At 41.8% G+C, this 17,741-nt stretch overlaps 1 protein-coding gene across 2 annotated transcripts in view; it reads right to left on the bottom strand.

Moving 5' to 3' along the window:
- rhobtb3 (Rho related BTB domain containing 3) overlaps window positions 1-17,741 on the bottom strand; it is a 34,486-nt gene that overhangs the window by 6,702 nt on the left and 10,043 nt on the right. For both annotated transcript variants that reach the window (XM_049580462.1, XM_049580454.1), the window contains exons 6-10: window positions 14,987-15,182; window positions 14,631-14,827; window positions 7,453-7,562; window positions 6,021-6,126; window positions 3,379-3,552 (exon numbers count right to left, since the gene is read on the bottom strand). In XM_049580462.1, the coding sequence (XP_049436419.1) occupies window positions 3,379-3,552; window positions 6,021-6,126; window positions 7,453-7,562; window positions 14,631-14,827; window positions 14,987-15,182 (783 nt within the window). The remainder of the gene's footprint in view (window positions 1-3,378; window positions 3,553-6,020; window positions 6,127-7,452; window positions 7,563-14,630; window positions 14,828-14,986; window positions 15,183-17,741) is intronic.

Genomic DNA, 17,741 nt, shown 5'->3' with positions numbered 1-17,741 from the left:
TTATAAGGACTTTTAAAGAAACAAGATGAATCAGACTCATGTCTGTTCTCGCCAAGCCCTAAACCATAATACTGACTTGGGCCCAGTAGTCAAATCACAAGGCTCACACGGATTCTGCACCCGACAACATCTCTCTTTTTCAGCAGATTAAGAAAAAAAGAAGGTATGTTAAATGAATACTGAAAAAAAACCAAACAAAAAAAAACCCAAAAACAAAAACAAGGAAATCTGCTGATTCTGTTTGGGTTTAAAAATCACACTGGATACAACAAATAATAATTTCCCAGTGCTCTTCCTAAGCTGTCAAGTGACGTCTTACAGTTCAACTAATGTCGATCCTATTATGTAATGTCAAAATGTCAAATCAAATGACTCCTGATGTAACTTGATTCAGTCAAACACCACCCTCACCGTCCTTCATTCCCTCCTATAAACACTGATTCTGTGCATGCGTCTCTGACAGGCTGATGCCCTGTGAGCTGAGCAGCAGCCGCGCACAGGGTTTGTTCTGTTCAGCTGCACAATCATCTAAACACAGAGATGAGCCTGTGAAAATGTATTTCACCATCATACAGTATGTACAGCATACAATATTTATCTGCGTGAACCACTCTGATCGCACTCCTCCTTTGATTTCACACCCTTAGTTTTTTGTCGCTTCTGGTGGAGTTACCTTGTTTTGACCTTGAGTGCTGAGCTCTTATATAACAGTGCAGCGGCTGCAGCCTCTGGAGCAGTTCCGTGGCTTTAATTTCCTGTTCCCATGACTCAACCTGAAGCTGTATCTCTGGAAACAGCCCCCCTCGTACCTAAGCTGGATCTTAAGTGTTGCTTGTTGAGGTTTTTCATGATTTTTTCATCAAAACATCTCATGCCACAAAATAAGGGGATTGTCAGCTCTCAGTAGCTGGATATTCAGGACGGATTATTCTGAGCCTTTATATTGTCTATTCAGCAGCTTTGTTATATAACAATACTAGAAGGGAAGATGACAGCCAGTGTTGTAATTAACTCTGTTATTCTGCAGCTGTAAGTTACTGTTAAATGCCATTATCTATTAATTAAGGGATCTTACATATTGTTTGTGACTTGCCATGTCACCATGGATGTCATGTAAACACTTAGACACACACACACACACACACACACACACACACACACACACACACACACAACTGACAAGCTCCATTATGATTGCTAAAGCCCATCATTCAAAGCTGTATTAAGTAATCTCTCAGCACTAGGGGGCAGAAAAACTCAAACATAATCACAGCAAGACGCTGTCATGGCAGTAGTTTTGGCTAACCTGTTAGCAAATAGTTAGCAGACACAGAGCAACATACACATTTCACTGGGGGGACAACATCCACTAGCATTTCAGGTAGTGTTTGGTTCACTCACTGTACGTCTGAAAAAAGTACCTGGGTCTCTTTCTAAATGGGTCTCTTTACTTTGACTCAAGCTCATTTGTTGCTTGAAAAGGTAGCACACAATCAGTGTGTGTAAGCCTGTGGACTGAGAATGGCAGACGGTTTTGAGTGAAGCGGCACTATTTGGTTTGTCTGACTGCAAACCAAAACAACGAGCTAAAAAAGGCTCACAACTGTTGTATTTTCAGTGGGATCAGCAGTATCAGCTGAGCTTTCACATTACAGGGAGTCACTTAGATTTAGAATAAATATAACTGATTCATGTAAGTTGAAGGTCTTGTAATTTCTGTACGTATTAATCACTTTTTATTGCCAACGGGTGAACAGATCAGAACAAATTGGGACCTTTCACGACTTTCTCGGTTGCCTCGAACAGCCTGTGTAATGTAGTCAGAATTAATTTTCCAAGAAAATGGAAGGATGTGACATTATGCACACTCCCGAGGACCTTGCATCTCCCCACAGCTCTGCTACAGTACTAACAGTGTGCAAAAGTTGCTAACGTTCGCTTAGAATAGGAGTTTGTAACGTCAACACCAACATGTCAGCACCCACCACAACACAGATGCTGCATTTCCATGATGTACGTGTTGTGGCAGCAGCTAAAAAATTCAGAAGATGGGCTTTGCACAAGCTGAATTTGAGCTGCTACAGCCATGGATTCAAAGTCCATCTCCAGGGTCAACAAACTTTCTGTTTTGTGCGTGTCTGTGTCCCCTCTCTAAATTTAGAGGTTTTATCGGTCCCTGAATGCAGCACAGAACTCTCCAAGAGTTCTTTCGTTTATCTCAGCAGCAGTTTATGGAGTTTGAGGTGCGGACAGGATAACTGATCAGTCAATCCAGTCAAGGCTGATCAGATCAGATCAATGGATAGGAGGAGCGGCTGCTGCAGAGGCCAGTGAATGCAAACATGTAGACCCAAAGCAATATGATGCCGGCAAATCAGTCTTGCATTTGTCACCTCTGTGTTTCGGCCGATACCCAGGTGCTCACACGTGCCTCCATGTGAGCACCAGGATGCTGACTACATTTTTCTTAACGTCCTCAGAGGAAGGTGTCACTAATAACAAGGATTTTCTAAAAGTTACATACAGAAACTTTAAGGTTATAGAAACACTTCAAAAAAAATGTAATGTCATTGCCATCATCAGAGAGAATTATGAGCACTAATTACTTTGAGAACGCAGCACACAGTGTGACTGATGGTGACACAGGAAAACAACAACAACACGTTTGGGGCCGTGAGTTGGCAGCATTAAAAGCAGATGAAGCAGTGATGCCACGGGTTGATTTTATCATCACTAAATCTAATTTAATTTTAAGCTCAGTGCTGTTCTCCGCCAGCCTCCCGAGACTGACACTGGCAGCATGTCGCAGTCACACAGATGGTTGATGGGACTTGTCATCTACGCTTTTGTTTTGTGCTGCATTTAGTGAGCGAGGCCAAGAGGAAAACACAACTGCACCGCTCTCAAGTGTTTGGTTATGGTACTTATTTCGGCGGTGCATTAAAATCACATCAAAGGTCCATTGTCCTTCTGTGACAGACTGTCATTTTGTTGGTTAGATCCATGGCATCTAAAGGAACTTCCAGTCACAAATCAACCGACCGTCTCTTTAGAGTTGTAACCCTTACTCAACAAAGCAAACTCTGGTTTTATTTACAGCAGCAGCCACAGAGAGTAGTTATAGACAAGTGAATGGGTTACACGCTGACTGAGGGTTTCCCACTGCAATCAGTCTCACCACCATTCAAACTCAGCCACAGGGTTTAATTAGCCCACAAGATAAAGAGCAGAGCCATTTCCTTATTATATTTAGGCCTCCCATTGGAGATGTGTTTGCAGTTTTACGTGCCATTTAGGCACCTTCAATCTTACTGTAACACAGCAGTGGTCACAGTGGTGCACTTGAATGCATGTCTGGGTTGTGTGCAGTAAACTCACCAGGACAGCAGGAGTCAGTGTAGAGGTACTCCAGGAAAGACAGGAAGGTATCTGAGGAGACACCGTGGATTGGCACAACTCGGCTCCGGGCCTCTGCATACTTCCCACTGAACATGGCTGCCATGACGTCACAGCGTGCCACCAGTACTGCTCGGTGGGCTGGCAATACACTCCCTTGAACACACACACACAGAGACATGCAAAATTTACACCTAGGTTCAGAATTTCAGAGTAGCGTCTATGAAAGTCCCAGAGAGATGTGAAATGAGATTATAAAGTGTTTATAATTAACATCTTATATCAACTATTACAGACACTCAACAAAAATGGTGTATTTGAAAAATGTAGTCTGGTTTTGCTGCATACCACAGAAACTGCACTCCTTAGAGCCACAAATGACTTATTGATGGCTGCAGACTCCGGTGTATGTTCTGTGTTAATGTTGCTTGACCTCAGTGCAGCATTTGACACCGTTGACCTCTCCATCCTCATAGAGAGAATCAAAAGGTGGGTGGGTATTACTGGAACCCAACAGGAAACCTTTTATCATCATTGGGGAATATTCCTCAAGAACTGCTCAGTTAAAACATGGAATACCACAAGGATCCGTTATGGGGACCTGTTCAGTTCACCCTCTAATTGCTACCCCTGGGACAGATAATACGTCATCACAACATCTCTTTCCACAGCTATGATGACACACAGCTGTACCTGTCCTTTAAACCCTCTAACACCAGTAATTTAGCTTCTCTTCATACAGTAGTTTCCTACATGACATAAAAAGCAGGATGTCCCAAAACTTCTCAAAATTTAACTCCGAAAAGAGAGAAGTTCTCATCATTGGCCCTGAACATATCTCAAAACAAATTTAGCAACTCGTCAGCCCCCTCACTTCGAACATAAAACCAGGTGTTGTTTTTCTGGACAGTCATTTGACCCTGGAGTAACATGTAAAGAATGTAGTCCAGTCTTGTTTTTACCAGCTGAGGAATATCTCCAAATATAGGTCACTTCGGTCCTTCAGTAACACACAGAAAATCATACATGCTCTTATATCATCCCACTTTGATTACTGTAATGCCCTGTTCACCTGCCTAAAGAATCGAGCGATACACCTAAGTGATCCTCACACATCACACCTATTTTGGCTTCCAATCTCTTTTAGAATCCATTTTAAAGTTCTTTTAATCACATACAAGGCTCTCAATGATCTGGCACTGGAGTATATAACTGATCTCCTCACACTGTACCACCCAAACAGGCCCTCAGTTCTGCTAGTCTGGGTCTTCTAACTGTTCCAGAGTCCAGGTTAAAGACAAAGGGTGATCGAGCCTTTTCAGTTCTTGCTCCTCGGCTTTGGAACAGCCTCCGACTGAGCATCAGATCAGCTGACCCTGTCCACGTCTTTAAATCTTGTATTTCCTGACAGTTGATAGACTAACTGTGTGTATGGGAGTGTGTGTATGTATGCATACTTACAGGTATATATGTGCTTAAGTGTAAATGTTGGTGTAGTCATATGTATATGCTTATATTTTATTAGTATCACTTTTGTTTTGTATTTTCTGCACATTGGAAACACTTTGTACTTTCAGCTCGAAAAGTGCCCTGTAAATAAAGTTATTATTATTATCTTGACTTGTAGTAACAGAGTGCATCTTCATCTGCATATCATCAATTAATATAGATCAAAGTAGCTCATAGGATGTTCCTCATCCCTTCTATAAAGATCATTATATCTCTCAACTGTGTGGATACAGGGGTTTGTATTAACCTTGCACTGATAACACTGTATGTTTATGTGTGTGTATGCGGGTACAGGTGGGTGGGGGATGAAAAAGAGATAAAATGTATTATGTATAATGTGTCTCTTTTGTACCTTTCTTAATAAAAAATTAATGACAACAAAAAAGAACGTATCTTTGATCTAAAAATGTTCAGAGCCGATCACATACGTGAACAAATTCTGAATAATTTTCAAAGGCTTCTAATATCACCGACGTGTCTCTTTTGCTTCGTTGCAGACGTGTAGAGGGGAAACCTAATTAAATCTGGCTTACTATGAGTGATGATGTGTCATAATGGGACATTTAAATTAACAGGAAAAAAACATGACATGTAAAGCCAGGGCACATGTGGTGACATAATCGCTGCCATTAAGTGCCGCTAACAGCCAGTGACAGCTCTCGCCACAGTCCATCAGCGTGCTGGTGTAAAGAAAAACAAAACAGAAATGCACAAAATATTCTTGTAGGCATTTTCTCCGTGACCTCAAAGAGTCTGACTCACAGCTCAGAGGTGCAAGGACAAGAAAAGCTCATTGCGCTTTTTATAAGATAAATATTGATTAGGAGAGGCTTCAGGGCATTATTTCTGGATTTCACGGTTTGATCCTTTAATAGAGGATCGGCTAAAAGCAGCTCATGGATGAGCTGCTGGTGAGACGAAACATGACAGGAACGGAAGGCAGCCCGTCCCTCCAACCAACCGCTTTATCTTATTTTGCTTTCCAAATGGACGTCCAGGCCCGGGACTGAGATCATGATTCAATCACGGCTAATTAAGTGTGACCTTCCTCTGCTGTGTGACGGTGTATGCATTTGTAAATGTGTGTATGTCAGAACAGATAAGCATGGACCCACCTTGCACCATGAAGATGACATCAGAGTAAAGGGGAGAATTGAAGAGGTTGACAAGAGTCTGGGGGCCGAGCTGAGCTGCCCGGGCACTCGGGGTGTCCCTGGGGCCCTGCACACACACATACAAACAGAAGAAGCCAAGAGAAGCAGACAGAGAGTTAACATCCCTTTGGTGGATGTCAGGTACTAGTTACCAGCACAATTGCCATTCTGTGCATCCATCTCACCTCCCCTGTGGAATACAAATGGCCTCTCTGCCAGTCTTGCTTAGCGCTACCCAAACATACTTGAACTGCAATGCCAAGAACGGCATGACAGCTCGGGCTAACACTGAAAACAGACTGGGAACCACACGCTCGTCCAAACTGCCTATTTATTAACACATTCCTGATGATTGTGGGCATTTAAAGGATGCAGAGTGCAATAGAGTGTGCTGCAGTGCACAGTAGGTGAAATCAGTCGTATGAAAACGGCTGCCAGTGTGTCTTGTGCACACGTAGTTGTGTTAAGTCCTCAAATGAGCGCCGTCAAAGCATCCTATTACCATTCTGTGACCTTTCTCAGTCAACTGAAGCACAAAGAACTTCATATTCTCATGCTGCTCTGCTGCAAAGGGAGCGCTCAGCACACAGAGAGTCTTCAGTCGAGGCAGCAACAGAATCAAGCCTCTTTGATTTTGTAAATCAATGGCAAGCTTATGGAAAGCAAATTTCAGCCGGTCTCACAGAGTGAGACGACCCGGAGGTGTCTGCAGAGGACGAGATCAAATCACGACAGGACATTAGGGTGTCTCATCGTGTTAAAGTAGCCCGGCCCGTCTCTTGGTGTGTCATGTCGACTTAACACCGCCTCAGGTAGAAGACCTAGTTCTATCCAGATGGGCTGGTGGGCCATGTGCGGTGGTGCCAAGGGCTTGTCAGGCACAGTCATATCTCCTGATCTCTCTCTGAATGTTAAAGTCTGCTGCCTATTACACGGAGCCACCTCATGTTTTCCGGATAGACACAATACATTGCAGATGTGACGCTGCAGTTTTTAACATGGTGTCGGATCTCGTGGCCGATGTCCAGTGTGGTCTCCTTACAGATCTTGTGTTGTGCTTCGGCTCCTTTGAGAGCATCTCTTGTTTATGTTGTGCCAAATCCCACAGTGTCTGAGGGCTGATATGGGCAGTAATTATGTAAATATGCTAATTATAGTCACATTATTACTGTGCTGTTTCTAAACAAGGTCTTGCTAATTAAGGCACTGTTAGTCTGCAACTACAAAAACATGTGTTTATACCTTCAAAGAGAAGATTTGACACACTGTAGATGTTTAACCTCCTTTTTGTTGGGGAGGGCTGTTATAGCATCCGCACCATCCACAAGATATCCCAGTCTTAAACAAGATTATGTGAGAGGATTTTTTTTTTTTCAAACATTAAAGAGCTCACCCGGTCTCTGCCGATGAGGGATCGTATGCGCTCCATAAGCTGAGCCACAGCTAGTGAATTCTTCAGCTTCTCTTCCAGGGCCTCCTGAAGGTGCTCCCACTCCCACGCTCCTAAAAACATCCACAAACACACCGATTCTTTGGACCCACAATAGCACAGTTTACAGAAACACACAGCAGGCAAACTCTTTCCTAGTTGGCACCATGTTCCAAAACACCCACATCCCTTACTCTGAACACACGGGGCCTGTTTTTGACAAAGTTGGCTTGTTTTAAAAATCTGTCTGCTTATATAATCCATGGTGTTTAAAGGCGGGACAGCCAGTCCAGATTCCACAAATATCAGAAACAGTGATCCAAAGGCCTTTGCAAAATACACTTGCGGCCATAATACACCTGCCTTAAAGACAATTGGTTACTAGTATTTATTTAATTGATTTAACTCGGATTTAGGTCAGTTTATTTCTATAGATCATTCTTTTTCCAATAGCCTGCAGGCTTATAATGTTATTCTACACAAATCAAACATATCAAATGTATTTTAAACAAATATAGCATTGAGATATTTAAACCTTTTATCCATATTTACATAATTCAAATTCCAGGTATAGACATGTGTCATTAAATAGTTTGATTTATAAATGAAGAGTCTGGAATTTAGTTGTTTCTCATCAGATCACATTGCAAAATTTAGACCAGTTTTAGTGGCTGAAAAACACACTTGTGACCGGACCTTGTGTATGTTAAATATGTTGGTAGGATGAGACTGTGTTTGGGCATGAGTCTCTGTAATGCTGTATTTAAGCACAGCAGGGCTTTGAGCTAATTAACAAATGTCAGCACACTAACATTTGTTAATTAGCTCTAAACACAAAGTAAAGGTGTTGGGAATATCATAAGTTTGCAGGTATTTGGTCATAAAGTAGTAAACAAGCTGAAATTTTATCCTGATGATGCATAACAGCAATAAAAAAAAGGAAGGGATCATGTGGATCAAGAGCCACAAATGTGAACCTCATGGTTGCGTTAGAGGTAAAGTTAGAAGATCACCAAAGTCAGTAGGATTCATCCTCATGGATGCTACAAGCATTGTTTAAAATGATAGATATACAGTAAATAATCAGGGAAAATGTGATAAAAATAAAATCCCAAAACTTCTAAAACAAAACAGACAAAGTAAAACTTGTCAACCTGCATCTGCGCTGCATGTATTCACTTCAGTGGCACACTCCTTTACAAAGCCTGCACAGCCTTGCAGCTTGATTGGAGTACCGCACGCCATCTCACTGGGACATAAACAGACTGTTGAGGGAAGAAGGGAGCTGGACTGGGCAGGATTTATCTCATCATTAGTTCATAATGATGGTATTTGGGCTGATAGAGGGATTACCTCAACACACGGCGCCGGATAATAACACTGCATGGCACAGACACCTCAGAGGCAGGGTGAGAGATTAGCTCAGGAGCTGTGGTGCTGACATATGACGCAGCCAAACTCCAGAAAACAGGACTGGGTGCACTGGTAGATGTTTTCATACATGGGACTAAGGCATTAAGTGCAATACATATGCAAGTAGAACTCTACCACGGCTAAATGCCCTATATCTCAATGTTAACCTTAATGTAAGACACTGTTAAGCTACACCCTTCCAACAAGCTGCATGACAATCAGGCCAGTAGTTTTTCTATAACCCTGCTGACAAAAAGACCAACAGACAAACTAGGGCTTCGAAGCTTGGATCATCGCCATGGTAATGAAATCCAAATCAGTATTCGAATGCTTTGTTTGAATATACCATTACCCCAAAAATCCCACATAGCTCATAAATTAAAAAACAGCAATCCTACAAAATTCATTATGCATTAACATTAATTATTAGTTATTCTCAGACAAGGACACTTTAGGTTAGCGACGGGCCTAGATCTTACAGATACGCCAGTAAGATGTCTAAAAAGTCAAGCGTCTGTAATAATTTCAAAATTGACAAAGATAACCCCCAAAAGGTTGTGTACCAGGTATGCATAAGAAAACTGGCATATTACAAATCTACAGCCAGCTTGGCAAATCACCTAAAAACTCCAATTAACAGCTTAGTCTTATGCTATTTGACTAATGTTTCTGCAACCTGCATGCAAACAAAGTGACAAATTGTAGAGTTATTTTAGGTGCAACGACTGGAAACAGATGTCCTTCCACCGAAGCTTCAACTAATTGTGAATATTTCTCAACGACACTTCGATGCCCCCAAACTGGTATTCAGTACAGCCCTAAAAGAAACTGAACCAAAAACATATCCTCATTTTTAAAGGTAAAAGCAAAAGCTTGAAAATGCTTAATTCATTTCTACATAATCTCATAAATAAGTTCTGAAGTTGGCGTACTTCTTCTCACCCACCTACACAGACACACAAATGCTGAGATAGAACGCAAGTTGTACAGATTAGCACAAATTTCCTGGAGGCTTTCCTTAACCTCTTCCATACCTGCTACATTCCTGACTCTACCTAAACCAGACTATCAGAGACAAAAAGCAGTGCAGCCTACCAAAGGACAACAGCAGGAAAAGCATAATACAACAATTTTTCCCCAGTGAGACATGTCATCTCAAAACCAACTGGTCTGTAGTCTAAAATCTGACCCCAAATAAGGCAACAATGATCACAAACACACACCATTCACCCGTGTTGTACATGTGCTAAACATGCACACACACACGCAAAAGCAACCAAGTGACAAACTCAATAATTCAGCAGCACACTACACAAGGAGACAGAGTCTCACAGTGTTAACATCACACAAGCAATGTCATGGCCTCTGCGACTGTCCGCACACACTCCAGTGACAAAAACCCCAAGCGTGGATTGGGATAATACCACGAGTGTGATGCTGTGCGTTTTAAAGAGACATGATATTGTTATGGAAATTAGGCCTGCTAAGCCAATAAAATGAGCAACAAATGACAAATGAGTTGAATTGAATTGCGTAAGATATATATCCCATCTCTAGGAATGCAAAGTACAGCTTGTTGCGGATTTACTGCAAATGAACATCAGGCATTGGCTCACTGTGCTTTCAATGTTTCTGTGGGCAAAGGAGGCACACACTCACATCTGATCAGCCGACTCAAGACAATCATCGAGAAATACACACACTGTATGTGAGGTCAGCTGCTTTAAATGTACAATCAGACCCACAATTTTGAAGGTTAACGGGAGTCATTTTACACGCAAGACTCAACACCATCTCCCTGAAGTGTTTTATGGAAACGTGACATTCGTATTCTGCTCTGCACATGAACACATTTCCCTCTTTCTGCTCTTCTCTCCGAGCCACACACACACATTAGCAGCATGCTCTAGTGCCCAGCTCTCCCATCACCCAAACACTCTCCACCAGCTCCTTACCCCCCCACCCCCACCCTCACGTCATGCCACCTCTGTTTTTTCACCCTACTCACAATTTCCCACTTCTTACTTTCCCATATTCCTCCATTCTTACTCAAAAAAAAAAAAAAAATCCACCCAAGGACATGTATTTGCGTGCATGAAGATACACACTGCACCCTCCGTCTTTCAGCCACTGGCTTTCTTATTCTTATTCACACAGTCACTTACAGAGACTCAGTCTAACCCTATAATGTTCTTCCCTTCACCAGCGCACATACATACTGAGCTCATGTGTTCGTGTGTCTGCCCCTGGTGTATATGTGCGTCAGACCATCAGCGCTGCTCACATACATGTTAAGAGGCGAGCTATGAATCAGATGTTCACACAGCTTTTTGCCATAAGGGCTCCTGCATGACATGCAGGCTGCGATGAGGCGCTGGCATGCACAGGCGCTGCCATCTAACATGCAGCAAGCACAGCACTGCAGACTGTGAGCCTCAGACTCTGAAGATTTTCATTACGGCACTGATGTTGCAGAGAATATCACGCGGCTGTTCGGCTAGGGTTCATACACGGGCTGGAGAGCATTTGGGACATGAGTGTCACAATATGCACAATGTTTTGGTTGCATGTTTTATGCCTGCGTGTGCTTCTTAGGTGCAGTTAAATGTAAGACACTGTTAATATTACATGACAGTTTCATCACAGAGTTGATGTAAATATGAGGCCACTGTGTCTGTGTCAGATCTATGAAGGATTCCCATTAGCCATCGTTATGATGGAGGTTCAATTTCTGCAAAGGCATCGCTCAGTGTGCCAAACCATGTGTCCATAATGTTTGATAGAACTGAGTAAAGGAAACACAAGTGCCCCGGGGCATCGAAGTACAAATACGGGTTAAGAAAGCAGCGTGTGATCACAGTACTACACGATGAATGATCAGGTACTGGATTAAAATACTACAGTCGCTTACGATCAAGCACTTTCAGTTTGACTGATTTCTGTTCCTCAACATAATGGAACACTGGACAAGATCCAATAGCAGGCAAACTGCCTTCTGCTGCCAGGGGACATTAATCATCACATCTAAATTATTGGGAAAAGAATAACTGCTTTTGGGGAATGGAGTTCCCTTGCTGTGAATGTCAGTCCAGCTCTGTTAGCCGTATTTTAACTCTAATGCAATGTGCAGAGCGGGTCTAACACGGCAACAAACAGGGAGCATGAAGCCTGAAACACGAGCCTTGCCATTGGCAACGCACAAAAATCACCCAAACTAGGTTATATTAATGAACGCTATTCAATACACTGAGCTGTTTGTCGCACTGAGGAGCAGGAAATGTTTCATGAAATCATGTAGTGTGATGGGAATAAACCGATTGAGCCATCCTTGCTGAGTCCAGATTTCTCTGGACAAAGCGAGTGTTGGCTGCAGTTTTGTATTCTGATCTCCACTTTCTATTTGGCACTTCCTGTGCAACTGATCCTGGTGCCAGGATGTCAGTTTGGGCAACTTCTAGTGGGGATGGGACGCTCCTGTGTGTTGTTGTGATTTAGGTTGGTGCAACTTTTAATATGGAAAAAATCTGGCAGCATTTACGAGAATTCACGTCTGATTAACTCAGACCCATAGTCACATGGGCTCCGAGTATTAAAGTGCCATGAAATTTGACATGGATGAATTGTAATCACTTATTACATGGCTCTATTGAATACTTGATTCTGACTGGTCAATTATGACCTTCAACGGTCCGATTGCTGCTATGAACAATAGACCGTTGCTATGGACACTGTTCTGCTGGCACAAATGCATAGTGGAAGCAATAAAATCATTTTTAAATCAATCATTTTGTGTAATATTATTGATTTTTAAATAGTTGTGTAGTAAGTGTGGTAAGTGTGTGACGGCAAGCAGAGTCATTAATGGTATATAAACCCCTTCAGGTAGGGAGGGGAGATATTGAGAAAATCAAATGTCGATATGGTGACGATATTGTAGGCTTGACTATCGATGCTTTCTCAAAATATTTACACAATGAGATTTTCAATAAATAATCATCAGTAATGTGGATATAATGACAAAGAGGGTAAAGGTAAAACACAGAATAGCTAACAGACTGGTAAGTTCAGCAAATTACATCACATTACTGTAATGCGGCCTATAAAAGCAGGAAAAACATAAAACATTTATGATATTATGATGTACAAAATCTAAGACCATGTCAAGTCTCACATCATGATATGGATGTAATAACAATAAAGTGTGCAGCCCTACTTCAGGGTGATTCAAGACCCTTTCTGCATCATCTTGTCTGAATTTATTTCGCAACAATGGCCTGCTCGCTGTACATTATCCCTTACTTTGATGATCCCTTAACATTTCACATGGTGCCACCATCAGGTCAAATGGTTGGTTCACAAACAAATACCTGCAAAACTACAGACACTCCCAGCAGCTCTAATTAGTGCTAACTAACAAATGTTAGCATGCAAACACACTTAATTAAGATGTTAAATATGGTAAAGAGTTCACCTCCTAAACAAGGAGCAATGCCAGTGTTAGCAAATAATTCAAAAATGGCTATGCTCTCCATTTAGAGAACATGTTCTTATTGTCTATACCTAGGGTACGCATGGAGTTTGGCAAACAAGCCTTTTTGTAAGCAGCTCTCAACGTGGATTCTTCTGCAGAAGGACTTAAAATTGCACTCACTGGTTCCTCTCAGCAGTTTCAAAGCACTGTCGTAAGAATTTTGTATGCAATCATATATGCACCAATGTCAAGGTGTATTTTAGCTGGTCTTTCTAATTGTTTGTAGTTGATGCAGATTAGCTACCGCTCCATCTGGCTCAGTCTTGGCAAGGTGCTGAAAACAGTCCAAATTGGGAGAAAAAGATTTCTGCACACTTACATCTATGCAGTGTCTCACTTTATTGTTGAGCTTTCAGTCTATTTGACCTTCATCATCATGATGTATGCTCTGATGAAGGTCAAATAGACCAAAAGTCTGCGGAAATCTTTTTCATCATATTATATTTCTGGCTTTGTTTTTTTGTTCTATGTTGTCTGTCTGTAACTTATGTTGCTGCATGTCTTGGGGAGGGCACTCTTGAAAAGGATATTTTAAATCTCAAGAGATTTTTCTGGTTAAATAAAGGTTAAATATAAAATAATAATAAAACAAAATAAGGGTACGTTAGCATATTGATGTTAGCTGTTATTTGAGTTGCTAGCATGACTGTACAATTCAGTTTTGTGGAAGAAAAATATGCCAAAAATTCAGTACTTTCAGCCTTTTAAATAAGATAATTTGATGGTCGTCTTAGTATTCCATGATTACATTTTTTTTTAGTCTTGGATTGTTGATTAAAAAAAAAGGCAGTATTATTATGTCATGTCTCGCCTGGAAATTGTAGTATGTGACATTTTTCACGATTAGTTTCTGACATTTCTAGACCAAACGATTAATCTTTTAATCAAGGAAAGAATTTTATATTCATGTAACTTTTTGTCAGTGAAAGCTCTACATAGTGTTGGAATCTCAGAAGGAAAAGACACAAAACAGCAGATTTCTGATTTTCTTGGTTGTCATCTGAGTGTGCTGTGTTCAACATCTTATTTTCGCATTTATGTATCATATCAGTGTGATAATGTGTACAGCTAGTCCTTGCTTTTTTTACATATTTTTTAAATCTATCCTGGATTTCTTCACTGTACAACTCTACATGCCTCTGCAAATTGCCCCCCACAAACAAGTGACATGACTTGAATTGGAATTGATGGTTTTTACCTCTGTAAATGAACATGAGAGTCTCCCACAAGCACATACACAGGAGGGGATCCTTCACCACCAGACGAGAGAGGCGTCCGGTCAGGTGCCCCTCTGATCGTGGCATGTCATCAATAATCCCCCCGTCCCAAGTGGAGAGCAGCGAGTGTGGGCCTCCATCCCGCTCTCTGCAAACACACCGTGACTGTGGACGTTCCCTGTCCAACCAGAGATGAGACTCAGCACAAAATCCTTCACACTGATGCAGATGAGGAGTTTGCACAGAGAGAGAGAGCTTGGCTCCTGCTGGCTACAGGTTCGGGTGGTAAAATAGCTTGTTAAGCTGTATCATATGAACAAGCTAATATCCCTCCTACCTGGTCTTAGGTCCCAGGAGCAGCTGTCTGAAGTATGGACTGACAGCACACAGCACGGCCGCGTGCGCCCACCCCAGCTCTTTCCCAGAGTCCCCGGCATAGAAAGCCACATCGGCGAACTGCACGCCACGCTCCAGCAACCACTGCATGTCCTGGGAGAAGCTGGACTCCTCTACTCGGATGGGGGGGAGGCGGGCTGAATGGAGGGAGGAAGGGTGAGAAGGAGGTAGAGAGGGGGAAGATTGATAGGATGAGTTGTGTTAATGAACAATCACTGCTGAAATTCAGCTCGCCTGTACTTTCAAAAGATAAAAGGGTAAATCCACTAGGTATGTTATGTTCAAAGGACCCCAGAAGCTTTGTAATTTGTCCTCATTTTTCCTCAATCTTCCGTGTCTTCTCCTACTAGTGATTTCCCCTTTTTTTTGACAATGACTTTTGACAACTGAGATAAATGGGGTGTATGCGGGGTATGTGGAGAGAGTAATAGTGACAGCCACAGTGTAGTGAGATCTTTTAGTCAAGCTAGAGAGCAAGAAGAGAAACCAATGTCATACTGTGCCCTGCCCTGTCACTCTGGTTAGAAAAATAACAAACCCTTCCAGATATGTTTGTCTTTGCACTAATAACAGACCTGTGACAATGCAAACCAAGACGGCTGCACTGGATTCTGGTCTGCTGAAGTAATAGAGAAATGTCTCTCTGTCTGTTCAGCAGTGGATTTGTCCCTGCTGCTTATTTTAATCTTGAGGGACAGTAAGTAAGACAGAAAGTTGACTTCCACTGGTTGTTTTAGATTATTTTGGTGATAAAAAGACATGCATGTCCAAAGGCTTATTTTAAATAAGGTTAATGTTTAAAGAAGATATGCAAAAAAAACTGGGCAAACAGAAGCCACAGATAAATGATCTGCAGTGAACTGGGCGTAACTGTAAAAACAGTGAACACAAGGAAAATACTGCAATGAAAAACCGTACAATTCATAGGGAAAAAGGATTAAAAACACTGCGCTGTGATGCATGTACTCATGAATTCAAATTAATAAAAGTGAAAAAGCACCGAGCAGGAACATAAAATTGGGGGGAGGGGGCTTCACAAATCATCCTCCTGTTACATCCCTATTCATGCTCAGTACAAACTGCTCCTCTGTGGACCTCATCTCCTTTTTTATGGCTGCTCAGATTTAGCTGTGAAAATGGTGCTGTTCCTGAATCAGTGCACATCATATTTAATGCAAGCTACACCATAAGTACGGTTAAGCAGTGCTGGACGGGCACCAATAAATCCGCCAGCGCTTGATGCCCTTTTTGGCTGGACTTAAAGCTGTCAGTCACTGCATCAGATTGAGCAGCAAAGTGTCCGAATCAATATTTAACACGAGTTTGAAGACGTAGTTCGTGTTAAATATTTCCAAGGGTTTTATTTTGTAAAAAATTAACTGTGCATGGAAGAATACTGAGACAGCAGCAGTAGCAATGAATTCAGCACCACTTAAAGAATACAACACTGGACTCTCCTTTTAAAATAGCACACTACTGGATCTATTTGTAGTGTGGGAGTTGGGCTTCTGAATGAATCTGAACTCATTCAAATTATTCCAGCTTGGCATGTTTCTTTTCTTTGCTGGAAAGATGTTTTCTTAATAAAAATAGACTGTTTATGCAGTAGAAATATGCAAATACTTTTAAAATTGGTGCTACATGACCAGAGAAAACAGAGGAAAGGGGCTGTGGCATTTGCTTTTGCTCAAGAGGTAGAAAACCTGCAACCAGACCAATAAACACTCCCGTTGGCGGGTGACGTAATGGCCGTTTTGGCTTAGAACACAATATGGCAGGCGACTGGTAACAAACAATCTGGAATTACAATGAAACAGTAAGCTCAAATAGACAAGGCGGTAACCAACACTGCTTAGTCTTACCATTTGATTTCAGTATTTTCAGCCTCCACTTTTACAATACAGGAAACAGTATGGCGCTCACTTTCTGTTAACAAATTCTCAAAATACAGCTAAACAGTGAACTAAAATGTGTTTCTGAAAACATTTTAGGCAAGAAATAAGCAATACAGTGGTCTCCTGTAGCCAGACCTATCTTCACAGCACTGTGTCAGTGAAAGGTCTGGTGTCACTGTTTATCTTTCTGCTGTAGGGAAAAAAAACACTGTGGCTGGTTTGGGTTTCTTTAAACTAATCACCATGAGTGGCACTGAGCCATGGATGTAACTTTTAGTGATGGAAAAGTCAGACACAATTTGATAATCAGTGCCCTAGAGGTAAAGCATGACTGTACTTTAGTTCTGGGGGAGCTCACTGGACCTGTTCAAACCCCAGATGATTTGCTGGTGGTACGTCGCTCTAGCAGAACATTATTACAACAATATCTCACAAGCTTGTGTGAAGTGGAACGGATTGGTACGTTAAGTGAAGTCAGTGTCAGTGGCACATGCTGCTGCCAGAGTTAAAAGATGGTGCATTCACGAGTCATTTTATGTGTTGTAGATCTTTACAAAAAAATCACCAACACAGCAAAGCAGGTTTCTGTGATTACATGTTCCAAATCACAAAATCTTTCCATTTTGATTCATTCAGTTCTTTTGAACTGATAATTGGGAGGTTGTTGTTGTTGTTGTTTCTTGAGCAAGGGGGTTTTGGAAACGGTAACATGCAAAATGGAAGAGCAAGAATGCTGGCCAAAATCAGCCGAACAATGGCAGGCTCACAGCCACAGTCTACACCTGGTGAATCAGACTAGCA

The sequence above is a fragment of the Epinephelus fuscoguttatus genome, linkage group LG1, assembly GCF_011397635.1.
Source record: "Epinephelus fuscoguttatus linkage group LG1, E.fuscoguttatus.final_Chr_v1".
In the NCBI taxonomy this organism is placed as follows: Eukaryota; Metazoa; Chordata; class Actinopteri; order Perciformes; family Serranidae; genus Epinephelus; species Epinephelus fuscoguttatus.
The sequence above is the reverse complement of the archived record's forward strand: the minus strand, read 5'-3'. Positions and strand labels throughout refer to the sequence as shown.